Source organism: Rhamphochromis sp. 'chilingali' (genome assembly GCF_963969265.1).
Source record: "Rhamphochromis sp. 'chilingali' genome assembly, chromosome: 16".
In the NCBI taxonomy this organism is placed as follows: domain Eukaryota; kingdom Metazoa; phylum Chordata; class Actinopteri; order Cichliformes; family Cichlidae; genus Rhamphochromis; species Rhamphochromis sp. 'chilingali'.
The window spans coordinates 8,097,668-8,111,637 of record NC_137943.1 but is presented as its reverse complement, the minus strand read 5'-3'; the positions used below and the strand labels follow the sequence as shown (position 1 = coordinate 8,111,637).

Sequence of the window (13,970 nt, the reverse complement as noted above, 5' to 3'; positions counted from 1 at the left end):
ATTGTAGATTCACTCTTCCCAGTCTGGTGCAGGTCTACAATACTTTTCCTGGTGTCCTTCGAAAGCTCTTTGGTCTTGGCCATGGTGGAGTTTGGAGTCTGACTGTTTGAGGCTGTGGACAGGTGTCTTTTATACAGATGATGAGTTCAAACAGGTGCCATTCATACAGGTAACGAGTGGGGGACAGAAAAGCGTCTTACAGAAGACGTTACAGGTCTGTGAGAGCCAGAGATTTTCCTTGTTTGAGGTGACCAAATACTTATTTTCCACCCTGATTTACGAATAAATTCTTTACAAATCCTACCATGTGAATTCATGGATTTTTTTTTCACATTCTGTCTCTCACAGTTGAAGTGTACCTCTGGTGCAAATTACTGACCTCTGTCATCATTTTAAGTGGGGGAACTTGCACAATTGGTGGCTGACTAAATACTTTTTTGCCCCACTGTAAGTCTCAACGACAAGGCAAGAGGATCAGAATGAGGTTGTTAGAGTAGTCAAGCATAATCCCTGAACCATAGTAGCACTCACTGTCTCTTTACCTTTATTTGAGTAAGGACATGTAGGTATTTACGAGATCCAGTCAGACCACCATTGTCCCATTTTCCTTCTTTTTGGAGAGTGGTATGAATGTAAAGGTGTCAGGACGGTGCTCAATTGGGCCCCTAACAACAATAAAAACAAATATCTTCCCCTTAACACTGAGTACTGCGCTCACTTTACAATCTAAGGTATAATGCAATCTAGATAACAGGAAGTGATGTGAGCAACACAAGGCAATGTGAAGCAAATGAAATTTGATGTTTCTATTTTTCAACTTTGTATCATTCAAGACACTGGAACAGTGAATGCCTGCAGATGTTGAACTAGAAAAATGAAATATTTGCAGCATGTGCAGCACTGTCATTGTTATAAAATGTAAGCCGTACAGGTGTGGACTTTCGCTAGCAGAGGTTGCAACAAAGCAGAGAACTGTCATTAACGAGCTTCATTAGAACAGATAGAATAGAATAATCATTTAATTGTCCCACAGGGGGGAATTTGGTTGTACAGACAATTACAGACAAGAAGAAATTATATATCATAATATATCACACTGACTAATAATCTAATCCTCCTCGTGTGTGTTTTTAATACCAACATGATATCTAGCTGTAGACAAGTGGAGGAAAGAAAATGCAGCAGATATTCACTTTGCCCTTCCGTTGTGACCACTAACAGCTACCGTGTATGGTCTTTTGTTGAGTTTGATTTCCAGAATTTATTCCTGCTCCACAGCTAAACATGCATACAATAACACATAACATAATTCCAAATATGCATTTTGTATTTAAGTTTTTATTAAATGCTTTGTATGTTTTCATTGAAAAAGATAAACCACGGATGCACAGGTGAGTAATTCAATGAAATAAATGGACCCTCTATAAGTTTGTACAACAGATCCTCAGCTTGTGTTTTGTCACTTAAACCTAAATCATATCACAGCTGTACTTACTGGACTTTTATGGATATTTCTCTTACTATTTAGTTAATTTCTTGGTGTAATAGTAGGATTTTGACTCTGCAGGTAACTCATTTATGTTTTGGGGGGATTTTTTTGGATTTTCTCAGGCGTCACACTCTACAATACGTGAGATGCGCTGCCTGAAAGCTTCATGGCCTGCCATGCCTGCTTGTGTCTAATAAAAAAGAAGACATAGCAGTTCTGATCTTTCCCATAAAACTGCTCCTGTCAGATGTCATTCAGGTCAGGACCACAACTGTCTTAATCATAAGCAGAATTTTTAATAGCGCACACTGATCTGACCTCCAATGTGGTTTTCGCGCTACTGATTTCTGCAGAGAAGTATTTCTGGTATCCTGGTATCCACCCTCATCTCATTTTCCATTTGGATACTTTCACTGGTCTACGTGACTCTGGATCATGCCTTCTTGACCAAACCAGATTCTAGTTGTCACCATCCTCTGTTATCTGCCTTGCAGGCTTATTTGTAGCCAGATAGAAAGTCTTTGACAGAAGTGAAGCCATAGGGGGTCATAGGTTTGGTGGTGGCAGCAGCCACAATTCTGTTCTTTGCCTACCATTTCACAATCTTCTACTACTCTCACAAAGGGGACACAGCCTCAGAATCAATAGGCTATGTGAATTATTCCTCTGGTGGTCTGACCTGCACTCCACTCAATCTAGTGAGCAGTGCTTGGTTTCCTCCACACACGAGGCTGGTGTAACTAAGGTCCTTCTACCCCAGTTGCTCAGATTGGCCAGGCAGCCAGCTCTATGAAGAGTCTTGGTGGTTCCCAACTTCTTCCATTTACAGATGATAGAGGCCACAGTGCTCACTGGGACCTCCTGCTGCAGATCTACCCTTCCCCAAATCTTTGCCTCAATACAATCCTGTCTTGAAGATCCACAGACAATTCTTTGGACGTCATGGTTCAGATTGAGCTCTGACGTGCACTGTCAACTGTAGGACCTTATATAGATGTGTCCAATCAACTGATTAAAAAGATATTGTAAACTCGTTCAGTATCTAATTACGTAGCACTGGTATTCTTTTTTAACATGTCTTTGAGAGACACCTAGTGGCTTTATTGCTGTAGCACACAAGCCACCGCACCTGTCTGCTTATAGGGAGACATTCTTATGAGTTAAGATAAGACAATAATCAATATCATGACAGTAATACAAATAAAAAATGAGGCTGCTGGCACAACTACATCATTAGCTGACAAAATAAGCGTTGTAATGCACAAAGAAACTCACAGCAGAAGCTTTTTACACTGTTTAACACTAATATAAGCGGTGCATGAACATGAATCATTCATATTTTCTCATAGGGGTCACCAAAGAAAGATAAATTGCCTGTAAATACTCTGGAGGAGACTAGAATTTTTCTTTATATCATCACTTACTTCTACTGATTTTCACATTATTGTCTCCAAAATGAACGAAATATAATGATAGAGTGGCTCAAGTGGGCTGCTCACTTTTTCTTTTTTTGATAATTCAATACAACATCAGTCTGTGGACTACATCTACAGAGATATCTAACCTTAAAAAAGAAAAAGAAAAAAAGAAATCATTATCCTCCTAAGACCCGAACTCTTCCACGGCATGCATTTTTAATTTCTCTTTGATATTTGGGCTGATTGGGACCCGATGATTGTAAAAACAAAGAATTACCAGATTTTCATTTTTTTTACCTGATTTTTGTTTCTAAGAAAAACGAGAGCCACATGAGGATATTCGTTTGAAATTTCGATAGAACAGTAACAGTATAATGTCCTCGTAAGTGGATATCAGGCCCCTGTAGAGCAAAATTGAGTATTTTGGTCTAAATAACCCAAAATGTGATGTCCACATATGTGGACGCCAGGTCCTAGGAGGGTAATAATATGACTCAGTAGTGGTTGTTATTTTTATCAATGGGAACCTCTGTCACTTAAATCCTACATGGATTCATGTCTGCATCAGAGGTGTGCGCGCTCCCGGGCCTGCACTCTTATGTGACATGCACACTGAGAGCCAATGTGGAGGTAACCGTGGTCACAGTTTCCCTAAGGACCGTCTGGCGGCGAGGGCCATTAATTATAAGAGACAGGGAGACAGACACCGAGCCAGCTTAGCAGACAGACAGACAGTACCGCAGCTAGCGCAGACAGGCCGGACAGGAGCAGGCCCCGACAAATACAAAGAGGGGAGGAAGAGCGACACGTAATCTACGGCCAAGGGGGGGGAAAACATAATCCTCCCCTTGTAGCGAGCAGGCTACGGCTATCTGCGCCGGTCCTGCTTTCGCTCCTGACCCTGGACTCTGGGTGAACACACTCAGGCATAATAACCCTTTTGTCATAAGAGAAAGAACGCGGTTTTCTACGGAGATAAATAATTGAAAAAAATGCGGCTGTGTGACTGCGCATCCCTGGCAGTGAATAGGAAAATGCTGCGCCAGTGTCCCGGCTGAGAGACGGAGCCGATCTTTCCCAACACAAGCTCCCCGGCTTCCCCACTCTCTCTCTCTCTCCCTCTCTCTCTCCTGTCATTACACAATATCGCTGCCAAAAATTCATCGTTTCGAACATGGTAAGTTTTCTTTGTGTTATATTTAACGGGCTTGTGTCGGCGACGCGCGGCCTGTGGGGGAAATGCACATCCGGGACTGCATTTTTTTCCGGAGAAGTCATAATATTTATGAATCATAACTTGTTATGATGTAGGAACGCGCGTGGCGTGCAACAGGTCGCCGTACAGTAGCGGGGACGCGCATCTCAGGGCCAGATTTTGAGCTTGGTTTCCAAACACTGGTGCTCACATACACACACGGGCGCGCGTTCAGCCTTTGTATACGCGATCAAACTGGCGAGATGGCACGAAAATCATACTAATATTAAGAAGAATAAGAAGGCCTTGTTGGAATGATGGAGACCAGGTTAAAAGGGATGATATTATCCGCTTCGACTGTTTGTCTGCTATTAGAGTAATGGCTTCATTCTCTTTTACAAGACACCAGCGATTACACAATGACACGTAGGTTATTAGCCAAATGATTTCCTTTTTAATCCCTACAATATTCCGAAATCACTGCCTGGTTTGGACAGAAAGCCTTTTTCCCAATATAATCTTGCTGTTAAGAACGTCAGATTAGTGGATGGTTATTACCCGTATTAATTACTGATTTAGAATTTTGGCTCCATTATTATTCTGCCCAAGCCCCAGTAAGAGAGGGAAGAAGGTGGATGCTCTTTGGGTGGGGGACTGTCACGGGGCCCAAGTGGAAAATGTATTTTTCTCCTCACCATGGCTGTGTTTTTTTCCAACTCCACGTGCTAAGCAGCCGTGATGAGGTTTGAAAAGGGAGCATTGTGTCTCCAGTCAGTGGCCTTATGTGTTGGAGAGGCTCGGAGAGGGTGATGTTCACTCAGCTGAGCTCCCTCGACGTCATTGTTGCAAATTTCACCTGATTTCAGGCGCTCTGTTTCACCGAGCTCACGCAGGAGGCTGTTTGTGGAGGTGTCGGGAGGGGGGAACACAGCCCACGCACACTTTGAAGTGTCGGTGTTCGACAACACGCCCCGTGACAGGATGCGTTTGATTTATAGTCTCGGGAAACAAGGTTTTAGCGGATACGGATTTCTTCCTTCCTTGCGCACTACTAGCTTTTACGTTTTAACAATCGACTGCTCGGGGAGGACTCATAATGTGATGAACTTGTGCGTAAATGTGTAAGGGTTTACCGAACAGAAGCAGTGGACTCTCGGCTCAAAAGATGGGGTGTTCACTCGCCATTTGAATGCAAAGTAGTGGATGAACAAGTGAGCTGTGTGTATGCGTGTGTGCGAGTGTGTGTGTGTCCAGAGAAGGAGGGCCAACGCCGTGTTTTCAGAATAGAAAGACTTGTTGAGAGAAACTGTCACACATGCCTCTTTGGTTCTTGTATTCCCCCCCTCTTCTCCACAATGCCACCAACGTGGAGCCACTTTATTAAGTCTAATCGAACCGGATCACCCGGTGTCAGATTTTTGGAAACCATACTGTAGTTTGTCTTTATTTATTTAATTCTTTTTTCTTTCATTTTTTTTTTGTCTAAGTAATTTAGTTACCTGCTTTTTTCAGTGCGCAGGGAGACAGAGTAAAAGTTGTGTGTTGGCCAATGCGCCCCTGCGTCGGTCCCATCCTGTTGAAGCATGTCCCGTCGGAAACAGAAACGACCCCAGCAGCTTATGAGCCTGACCCTGGGTGCCTGTCGGAAACTTGAGCATGGTGAGACATAGACTATATAAATCAATAGAACAATGATCAATAATAAGTAAGACGATATTCACATTGGATGCCGTAGTATAGGAGACTTAGCCTTTTCTTAGTATGCGCTTTGTGCCTTTTACACAAGTACATTAAAATGTAGTGCTTATTTAGGATGTACATTTACAGTTTAAATTAAAATGACTATTAGCTCCTTTGGGACTTCAAATATGTTTTTACTGTTTATATTTTAAGCTTTGTTGACTGAGATGTAATCATTTACTCTTAATCAGCCTTTTATTAATTCAATTTAAGTGTTTCAATTGCTGGAATAATTTGAGTGCAGACGCTTTAATTCCTTCTGTGCAGGTTTAAGCCTTAAGCTGCTTCCTTGGCCCTATTAAACCCAAGTATCTTCACTCCTCTCACACTGCCAGTTTCAAACACACAGACCACCCACATTTCAGAAAAACACAATAAATCAAAAGCAGTATCACTGAAAAACAATGCAAGGTGAACCTGAAGGCGTGTGCTATGAAAAGGGTTAGGGTTTGAAGCAAAGACGTGAGCACGAGAAGGTCAAGGAAAAAGAAACTTTGTGGGGCACTGTATAAGGTGTTCTAACTGCAACAGCCCATTGTCCCCATTCAGCTTTGTTGCTAGCCACTGAAGCATGAACATGCCCACAAAGACGTGTGTGTGAAGGCGTGCGCGTGTGTGTGTGTGTGTGTACACACAGTTGTGTGTATTTGTGTCCGCTTGTCCACTTCAGTTACAGGAATAGGGACCCCATTGTGTCACAAAATTGTAGCTGTTGAGCTAACAGCAGGAAGTTCTGTATGCATTTGGGTGCACGTGAGTATACAAAGTGTTACGGAGTTTGCTTGCAGAACATATTTGCTGAGTCGTCATGTCTGTCATGGCCTTTTTGTTTTGCTTGCACGACAAACTCTTCCTCTGGCTGGCCTATCAGGAATGGGACCCCCAACTGTTTAAAGTCAGTTTTACTAGCCAGTCAGATACCCTGCAAAGTGTTCAGTACTTGACTAAGAACTAACTCTTGACACCCCTACTGGGCCAGTGGGGGATGGGCTCTTCAGTAAGACAGACTGAATGGAGGAAGAAAGAAAGAAAGAAAGAAAGAAAGGCATAGATGAAAGATTGCCTTAGGATTCGTCTTATTTTATTTTAGGGAAGTGGAGGTCTTGTGTGTGTTTCCCTGGAAACAAGGTGGTCTCCTCTGCGGGTGAGTAGTATATTCTGAGTGCATGTGTGTGTTTGTGTGCAAGCATGTGTGTCTGTGTGCAGACAGCAGTAAAGAAGCAGCACAAAGAGAACAGGAAAAAACATTTAGTTTAGTTGGCTGGAAATTAACCCCTGAGGCCAAAATTCACCTCCTACAGACCATTTGTTTTTTCATACCCTTCACGTGAAGTAGCCACCTAAATTTCTTTTCCTTTTTTTCAATACCTGCAGATGACACCTCGGCACTGAAGTCACACTTCTTTTCATTTATCACGGATTCTACTTTGTGCTCTTTGTCTTCTCCTCAAAGCTCCCAGCTGCCCCATACGCTCTGTTCATCTCTCAAGGGCTCTCAGATCGCCTCTCAACTTACTGAGGGTCAATCCCTACCTTGTTCACCGATAAAGCCCCACCAGCAGCCTCTCAAAGACCTACAGCCCTCCCTTTCATCAGACTTCCCTTACTCCCCTCTCACATCCCACATACAATTCTCACCTGGCTTCAAGTTGTTTGCCAGCAATTCCGCAGCTTTCGTAAGTGCTGTTACCTACCCTCCCAGAAGCTCACAAATGGCCTCTCCCAAGCTGGGACTATCAGCCACCACCACAACCTCTTCTTCCTCCTCCTCATCCTCTGCTTCTCTATGTCCTCCACCACACCCTGGAAGCCCCAGTCGTGTGCCCGAAGGCCCTCCGAGTCCTGTTACACCTACCCCAAGCCCTGGAGTGTCATCTGCTTCGGGTGCACCTTCTAGGACCCAGCTGAGCATAGCTTTGATCCTGGAGGAGCTTCGGGTGTTGCAGCAAAGACAAATTCACCAGATGCAGATAACAGAGGAGATCTGTAGACAGGTCCTGCGCCTTGGTGGAGCCTCCTATAGCATAGACACACCTGCCCAACATCTTCTCCCTTCTGTACCTCAGCTCTGCCTGGAAGGCAGTAAAAGGGCATCTAGTCCAATAACCCAGCCAACTGCATCTCAGCCTTCCACCTCTATGGCTCCTCTTCTAGCATGTTTCTCCTCCCTGCTTCCCTCCCAAGCAGTCAACAAGCCCACACAGCAATGCACCTCCTTGTCTCAAATCCTGCAGCCTAACAAGGTGCAGATGGAGGAAACAGGTGGGGCAGCTGGTGCTCATGGTCTCACAAGGGTGAGCTCTCGCTCATCAGCTCCCTTGAATTCTTCCTCTGTTGCCACCACAGTGGCTTCCTCCACCTATCCGCTAGCACTGTCATTAGCTCTACCCAGTCGGTATCTTCATGAGAAGTCTCCAAATACTACTTCAGTGAGCGGGCACAGTGGTCTCTCCTTCCTTAACACACCCCTCCCCACATCAGTACCTATAGTCCCAAACTCACAACATGCTCTGCAATCTGCTTCTAACGGAGGAGAATCTTCTTCTGCATCCAGTTCCAACAACACTGTCGGCCGTCTCCAGCATGCCTGTCGCTTTTGTGGAAAAATGTTCAGCAGTGATTCAGCCCTGCAGATACATCTCCGCTCACACACGGGGGAACGACCCTACCAGTGCCCAGTTTGCCTCAGCCGCTTCACTACACGAGGTAACCTCAAAGTTCATTTCCTACGGCACAGAGAACAAAACCCCGAGCTTTCGCTGTCACTTCTGCCACCGTCTTTGTTTGGGATTGCATTAGGGACTACTGCAGGATCGGATATGGGACAAAACATGAGCAGCGGTAGCAGTACTAGTGCCATGAATACGATACAGAAGAAGCGAAAAAATAGGGCTGAGGATGAAACATCTGGAGACAGTTTGGAAATCAGTGGTTCTAGTACTGGGCTACCACTAGGGGCTTCTGGAGGGTCGACCCCATCTTCCCTACCCCTGCCCCCGAGTGTTGATCTAGCGTTGATTTCCCACTCTCTCCTGCAATTTAACAGAGCTGCAGTGGTAGCTGCTGCAGCATCTATCACAACTGGCTCATCCAACTCATCCTCCTCATCGTCTTCCTCCACCTCATCTCTCGCAACCTCCCTTCTCTCAAACCCTTCCTTGTCCTCATCTTCTGCCATCACAGGATTATTCAAGGGTGCCAAGCAGCATCACTTTGATGAAAACACTCCTCCCCATGCCCCAGTGCTTTCCCCTGCTGCCTATTCCCAGCTAGCCCACCTACCTAAGCTTCTTTTCCCAACTGTCTCCACACCTTCTTCTACCCCAGCTGCACACTCATCCCTCTACAACCATCCAGCTTTGGGCTTGCTCCGCACCCCTCTACCTTCTGCTCCAGGCTCCCACCAACATGCTTCTTCAAGCCATTCCCAGCTTTCCTTTCCCTTCTCTTCTTTTCCTAAAGTCACAGGTCCACCCACAACTACCAATGCATCTTCCCTGCCTTCCTCCATAGCCCCCACTCCTACATCGGAAACCTCTAAGCTGCAAAGGCTGGTCGAGAAGCTAGAGAAGGCCCCTCGACCTTCCTCTTCTCCATGGAGTTCTTCCAATACTTCCAATTCTGTGATGGAAATGTTATCTGGCAGTACCACTACCTCTTTAGCAACTTCAGCAAACAGTAGTTTCACAAATGCCAGCAATTCTACCACATATGTCATGGCATCTCCACTGTCTTCTAGCCTTGTTACTACTTCGGTTTCAAACTTCACTCGCGAAATGGTAGCTGCCCTAGGCATGGGTGCCAATGGAGCAAGTGCCATGGCAGGAGGCATGTTACCATCACTGATTACAGATCCAGCTGGTAACCTTACATCCAATCAGTGTGGGGTGTGTCTACGAGTGCTGAGCTGCCCCAGAGCATTGCGGCTGCACCAGGCCACACACCTCGGAGAACGGCCTTTTCCATGTAAGATATGTGGACGATCCTTCTCTACCAAAGGCAGTCTGCGATCCCATATTGCCACCCATCATGCCCGGCCCCCCAATGCACGTGTACAGAACTCTTGCCCACTGTGCCAACGTAAGTTCACTAATGCTCTCGTGCTTCAGCACCACATCCGTATGCACCTTGGTGGACAATTGCCTCCAGATGGCACAGAGGATTCTGCACATGAGATGCCAGCTGAATCTAAAGCCATATCCTTGGTACAATCTCAGTCCCAGTGCACTGACCCAAATGCTACTTCAAGTAATACACCTCCCCTCGCAGGCCATTCAAAGAGTATAGTTCCAACTCAACAAGTTAATACTGCAACAGTTGCCTCTGTCCCTGCCTCTGACAGTATGAAATCAGCTGAGTTCACTCAAAATCCAGGCAAGTCTGCACCCTCCAGCCCAGACCACATTCCCCCCTCTGACCTAAGCCCTGACCCCTTTATGAATCCCACCACACAGACTTCACCACCAGGCAGTGCAGACCCCCCTGTGCTTACTGTCAGTGTCCCTTTGCCTGCATCCCAGCAGACAGATCAAGCTTCACCAACTGGCGAAGACAACCAAGTTCCACAAGCCACTGTTGGTTTCAATCTTCCAAAATCTACCCCTTCACCATTTACTTCCAGTGTTACCAAAACCACAAAATCACCTACTGCTACTGAGATGGACTGTGGAGAGGATGAAGTATCTACCTCTTCCGATGCCTTCCTTGGCTCTAAATCAAACGTAGAGGACTTGCAAAGCACACCTGCTCTCGATGATCCCTTTTCCTACACCTGTCCCAGCACCACCTCTAACCCCAATCTTTGTGACGGTAATACAACAACAACCTTGGAATCAGACCCAGTCTCTCCAAGGCCCCAATCACCAGAGCCCATAAATAAAGATAAAGAGCTCTCATCTCCACCCACAACACCAAAGCAAGACCAAGCAACTGTGCCAGAAGGAGAACCCAAGCTGACGTCAGCTTTGGAGGATACAGACAACACTGGAGCTGAAGTAAGAGGCGAACCCCAGAAAACAGCCACTTTTGTAAGAGAGACACGTCAAAGCTTTCATTTTAGTTCATATGGGAGGGAAGAACGGGCAGATGGCATAAGTGGATTCGGCTCAAGTTCAATACTGGATGCTTCTGGCCCCATCAACCTTGCTCCAACCCTCCCGTCTCCGATGTCTCGTCCTGAGAAGAAGACCTACTGCTGTGCTGAGTGTGGAAAAGAGTACGCCAGTCGCAGTGGGCTGAAGGTAAGGAACAAGTTCCATCATTTATATCAATAAGATGTGTAGTTATGTTTGCACAATTACTGTGTTGAACAGAGCATTTTGTCCTACACAAAAGAGAGTTTTTCATTCCCACTGTCACCAAGTGCTTTACTGTACAATGTAAAGCACACTGAGGTGACTGGTGTTGTGATTTGGCACTAAATAAATTGAATTAAACTGAATTGAATTAAGCTGGACTCTAAAATTACCTCTGCTGTGCAATTTTAGCCTACCCAAATTCTATTAAGATTTGTCTTTACAAGATGATGATTATAAATAAAAATCTTTCAAATCTATTCAATTTTAGGGGCACATGAAGCATCACGGCGTGGTATCCAAAACATCACGTCCGTCAGCCCGGAGTCGCCGTTCCTCCACTGACCAACTTCCTTCTTCTACATCTATGACTTCCTCAAACATTCCAGCCACTAGGAGCTCAGCAGGCTTCTGGAACCAGTATCAAGCATTCCTCAACACCAGCGCTGAGCCAACTGATGACCCAACCACTGCAGGCCGAGGAGAAAACGAATCATCAAAATCTCCTGTTTTGTCACAGATGGATCCAAGAGCCCACGAGGAAGCTGGGGAAGAGTCCAGCGAAGGGTCATAACTCGCATAGCCGTAACTGGCTGGTAAATGTTACGGTGTTTTTGATTGTTGTTTACGTCTTGGTGTAACTGTACGGGCATATCATTAGTACTGCTTCCTTAACACATTTCAGGTTGCCTGTCAATGATAGTCAGAATAATATGTTTGTATATTTAAAGTTGTGAGTCAATCAGCTTGGTCCTGTTGTATTAAAAAAGAGACAGCTGTAGTGCAAATAAAAAAAAAGTGTGTATTCAAAGTAACAAAATTAGCCCAGTTATAGCTGGATTTGTTAAAAAGTGAAACTACCATTGTCTGTCTGACGTTCTTAACAGAGTAAAATTTGAAATGTTTGGTTATTAAAAAAGAGAATGGGTCATAATTCATATTACGTTTAAACATCCCAACAGGCTCAGATAGATAAATCTGATATTACTGGCTTTGAGTCATAGGAAATGAAGCTACAATAACCAGTTTAAACCATTTTTGGTAGTGTTGTAAACATGTAGACACTTTTGTTCTGTTGTGGCATGTACCAAATCTCATCCATCTGACACCAAAGGAGACTCGAGCCAACCAAAAGAAAATATTTTGGAAAATACTACAGCAAACTCATGTGTGTTTCATATGAAGAGAATTCTTTTGCTGATAGGGATGAGTAAACAAATTATTGGATCTAAAACTACATCTTGCTTTGTAAAAGTCAACAAGGTGAACAATATGAATGTGTTACTGGGGGGAGGGGGGGGGTGTATATGGAGTCTTTTGTCCCCGTCCTGTGGCTCTTAAAACTACTTGCTCCTGCTGTGATTTCCTTTTCACTACCTTGTCCCGTCAAACCAGAAGCACACCTGCAGTTTTTGTGAGCCCAGTGAGGGCGCGATCCTTTGTGTGACCCTTGCCCTTCAGCTTTGTGAGTATTATGATTGTCGTTTAGTCCAAAAGTACTATCTGTAAAACCCTTTCAGTTGCTAAAGTTACTAAAACTTTAAGTTTGTGTATAGAATGTATAAGAAATCTGTCTGTTTGTTGTACGCTGTTATTTCAGTATCTCCACATTAAAAACTAATTTGGGAAAAAATATATATTGTTCAGTCTTGTTCTTCCCCCAAAGGGAGGGAGTATGTAGTCGGTTCAGTTTGTTTGTTTGTTAGCACTCTAGCATCCACAGTCTTCAACATGTTATTTTCAGACTTTGTATTATGCTAGAGATCAATAAAATCTCCAGCTGATTTAATTTAGGGGAAAACTGAGTCAAAGTCAACTTCACATTAAATGTTGAAAATCAGTAAAAACTCTATAAAACACAACTTTTTATGGATCATCTTCAAACTTCACAACAATATACTAGGCCATGGGGGACATGAGAACCTAGGTTGGCTAAGCATTTGACCTTCACCTTCATTTCTAGCACCCAAGGTCAAAGTTAACCTTGAAAATAAATTTCAAGAATCCATATTGAGTAATATACGATATGAAAGGGCATGGATAGAGCTGTACAACACACTTTATATTTTTTCAATTCCTACAACGTCACAGTGACGCCATAATGTTTCATGCACTATATCATAAAATTTCAGGTCTTTACAGCTTTTAGAAGCCAAAGATTTCAGCCAGTTCTGCGTCAGTCATGAGGAAAAAGATAACAAAATACACCATTTTAGTATGTAATGCTTCATGGTCATAGGTCAAAGGTCAGGGTCACATGAATTAGGAAAACACTTCAGTTTCCATAGGATCATTTCCAAACTTTAAAGCAATATATTAACTACAAGCACTTTCTTTGTTTGAGCTCTTTAAAACTTTATATTTACAGCACAATGTTACATGTTTTACAATGACACAAAATGATTTATATGCGATTTATATTAAAAATACTGACATCAGCACAAATGATCTGTGAAACAATACAGATGGCATTAATTACCAGTGCTGACATCAGCCTAAAACATCAACGTTTTAGTAAAGCCCTTAATCCATCGGAGTGCTCCTGTTTAATTATTGTATCTTATATGAACGCCAAGAAAAAACAGAGGAATTTAACACATGCACACTAAACAAGACTGCAGTTATGAAAGGAAACAAATGCAACACTCACAGAGGACAAAGAAAAAGAAATGAGAAGCATGCAAGACAAAAGGCACACATTTGGATGTGTACAAGTAGCGCACTGGAGGGCGCAATTCCCCCCCTTTTTTTAGCACAGTTTGCTGCTTCGTGTAGCTAAATTATTATATGATGTTTACAGTGCATTTGAGCACTTTTTGAACACCCTTTATAAA

The 13,970-nt window shown here is 43.9% G+C and overlaps 1 protein-coding gene across 2 annotated transcripts; it reads left to right on the top strand.

Annotated features, from left to right (window-relative positions):
• Positions 1-3,579: 3,579 nt before the first annotated feature.
• sall2 (spalt-like transcription factor 2) lies at positions 3,580-12,759 on the top strand. Of its 2 annotated transcripts, XM_080907187.1 has the most exons (4): positions 3,580-4,084; positions 5,615-5,761; positions 7,217-11,082; positions 11,408-12,759. In XM_080907187.1, the coding sequence occupies exons 2-4, from the start codon at positions 5,686-5,688 to the stop codon at positions 11,708-11,710; spliced, it is 4,245 nt and encodes a 1,414-aa protein (XP_080763313.1). In that variant the 5' UTR covers positions 3,580-4,084; positions 5,615-5,685; the 3' UTR covers positions 11,711-12,759. The 2 variants fall into 2 exon arrangements, with proteins under 2 accessions (XP_080763313.1, XP_080763314.1); XM_080907188.1 differs by lacking the exon at positions 5,615-5,761 and having other exon boundaries at positions 3,939-4,084.
• The last annotated feature ends 1,211 nt before the right edge of the window (positions 12,760-13,970 follow it).

Coding starts and splice junctions, on each gene's coding strand:
- sall2 (XM_080907187.1), top strand. CDS start 5,686: ATGTCCCGTCGGAAACAGAAACGACCCCAGCAGCTTATGAGCCTGACC. Junction 5,762..7,216: donor CTGTCGGAAACTTGAGCATG/GTGAGACATAGA, acceptor CAATACCTGCAG/ATGACACCTCGGCACTGAAG. Junction 11,083..11,407: donor CCAGTCGCAGTGGGCTGAAG/GTAAGGAACAAG, acceptor ATTCAATTTTAG/GGGCACATGAAGCATCACGG.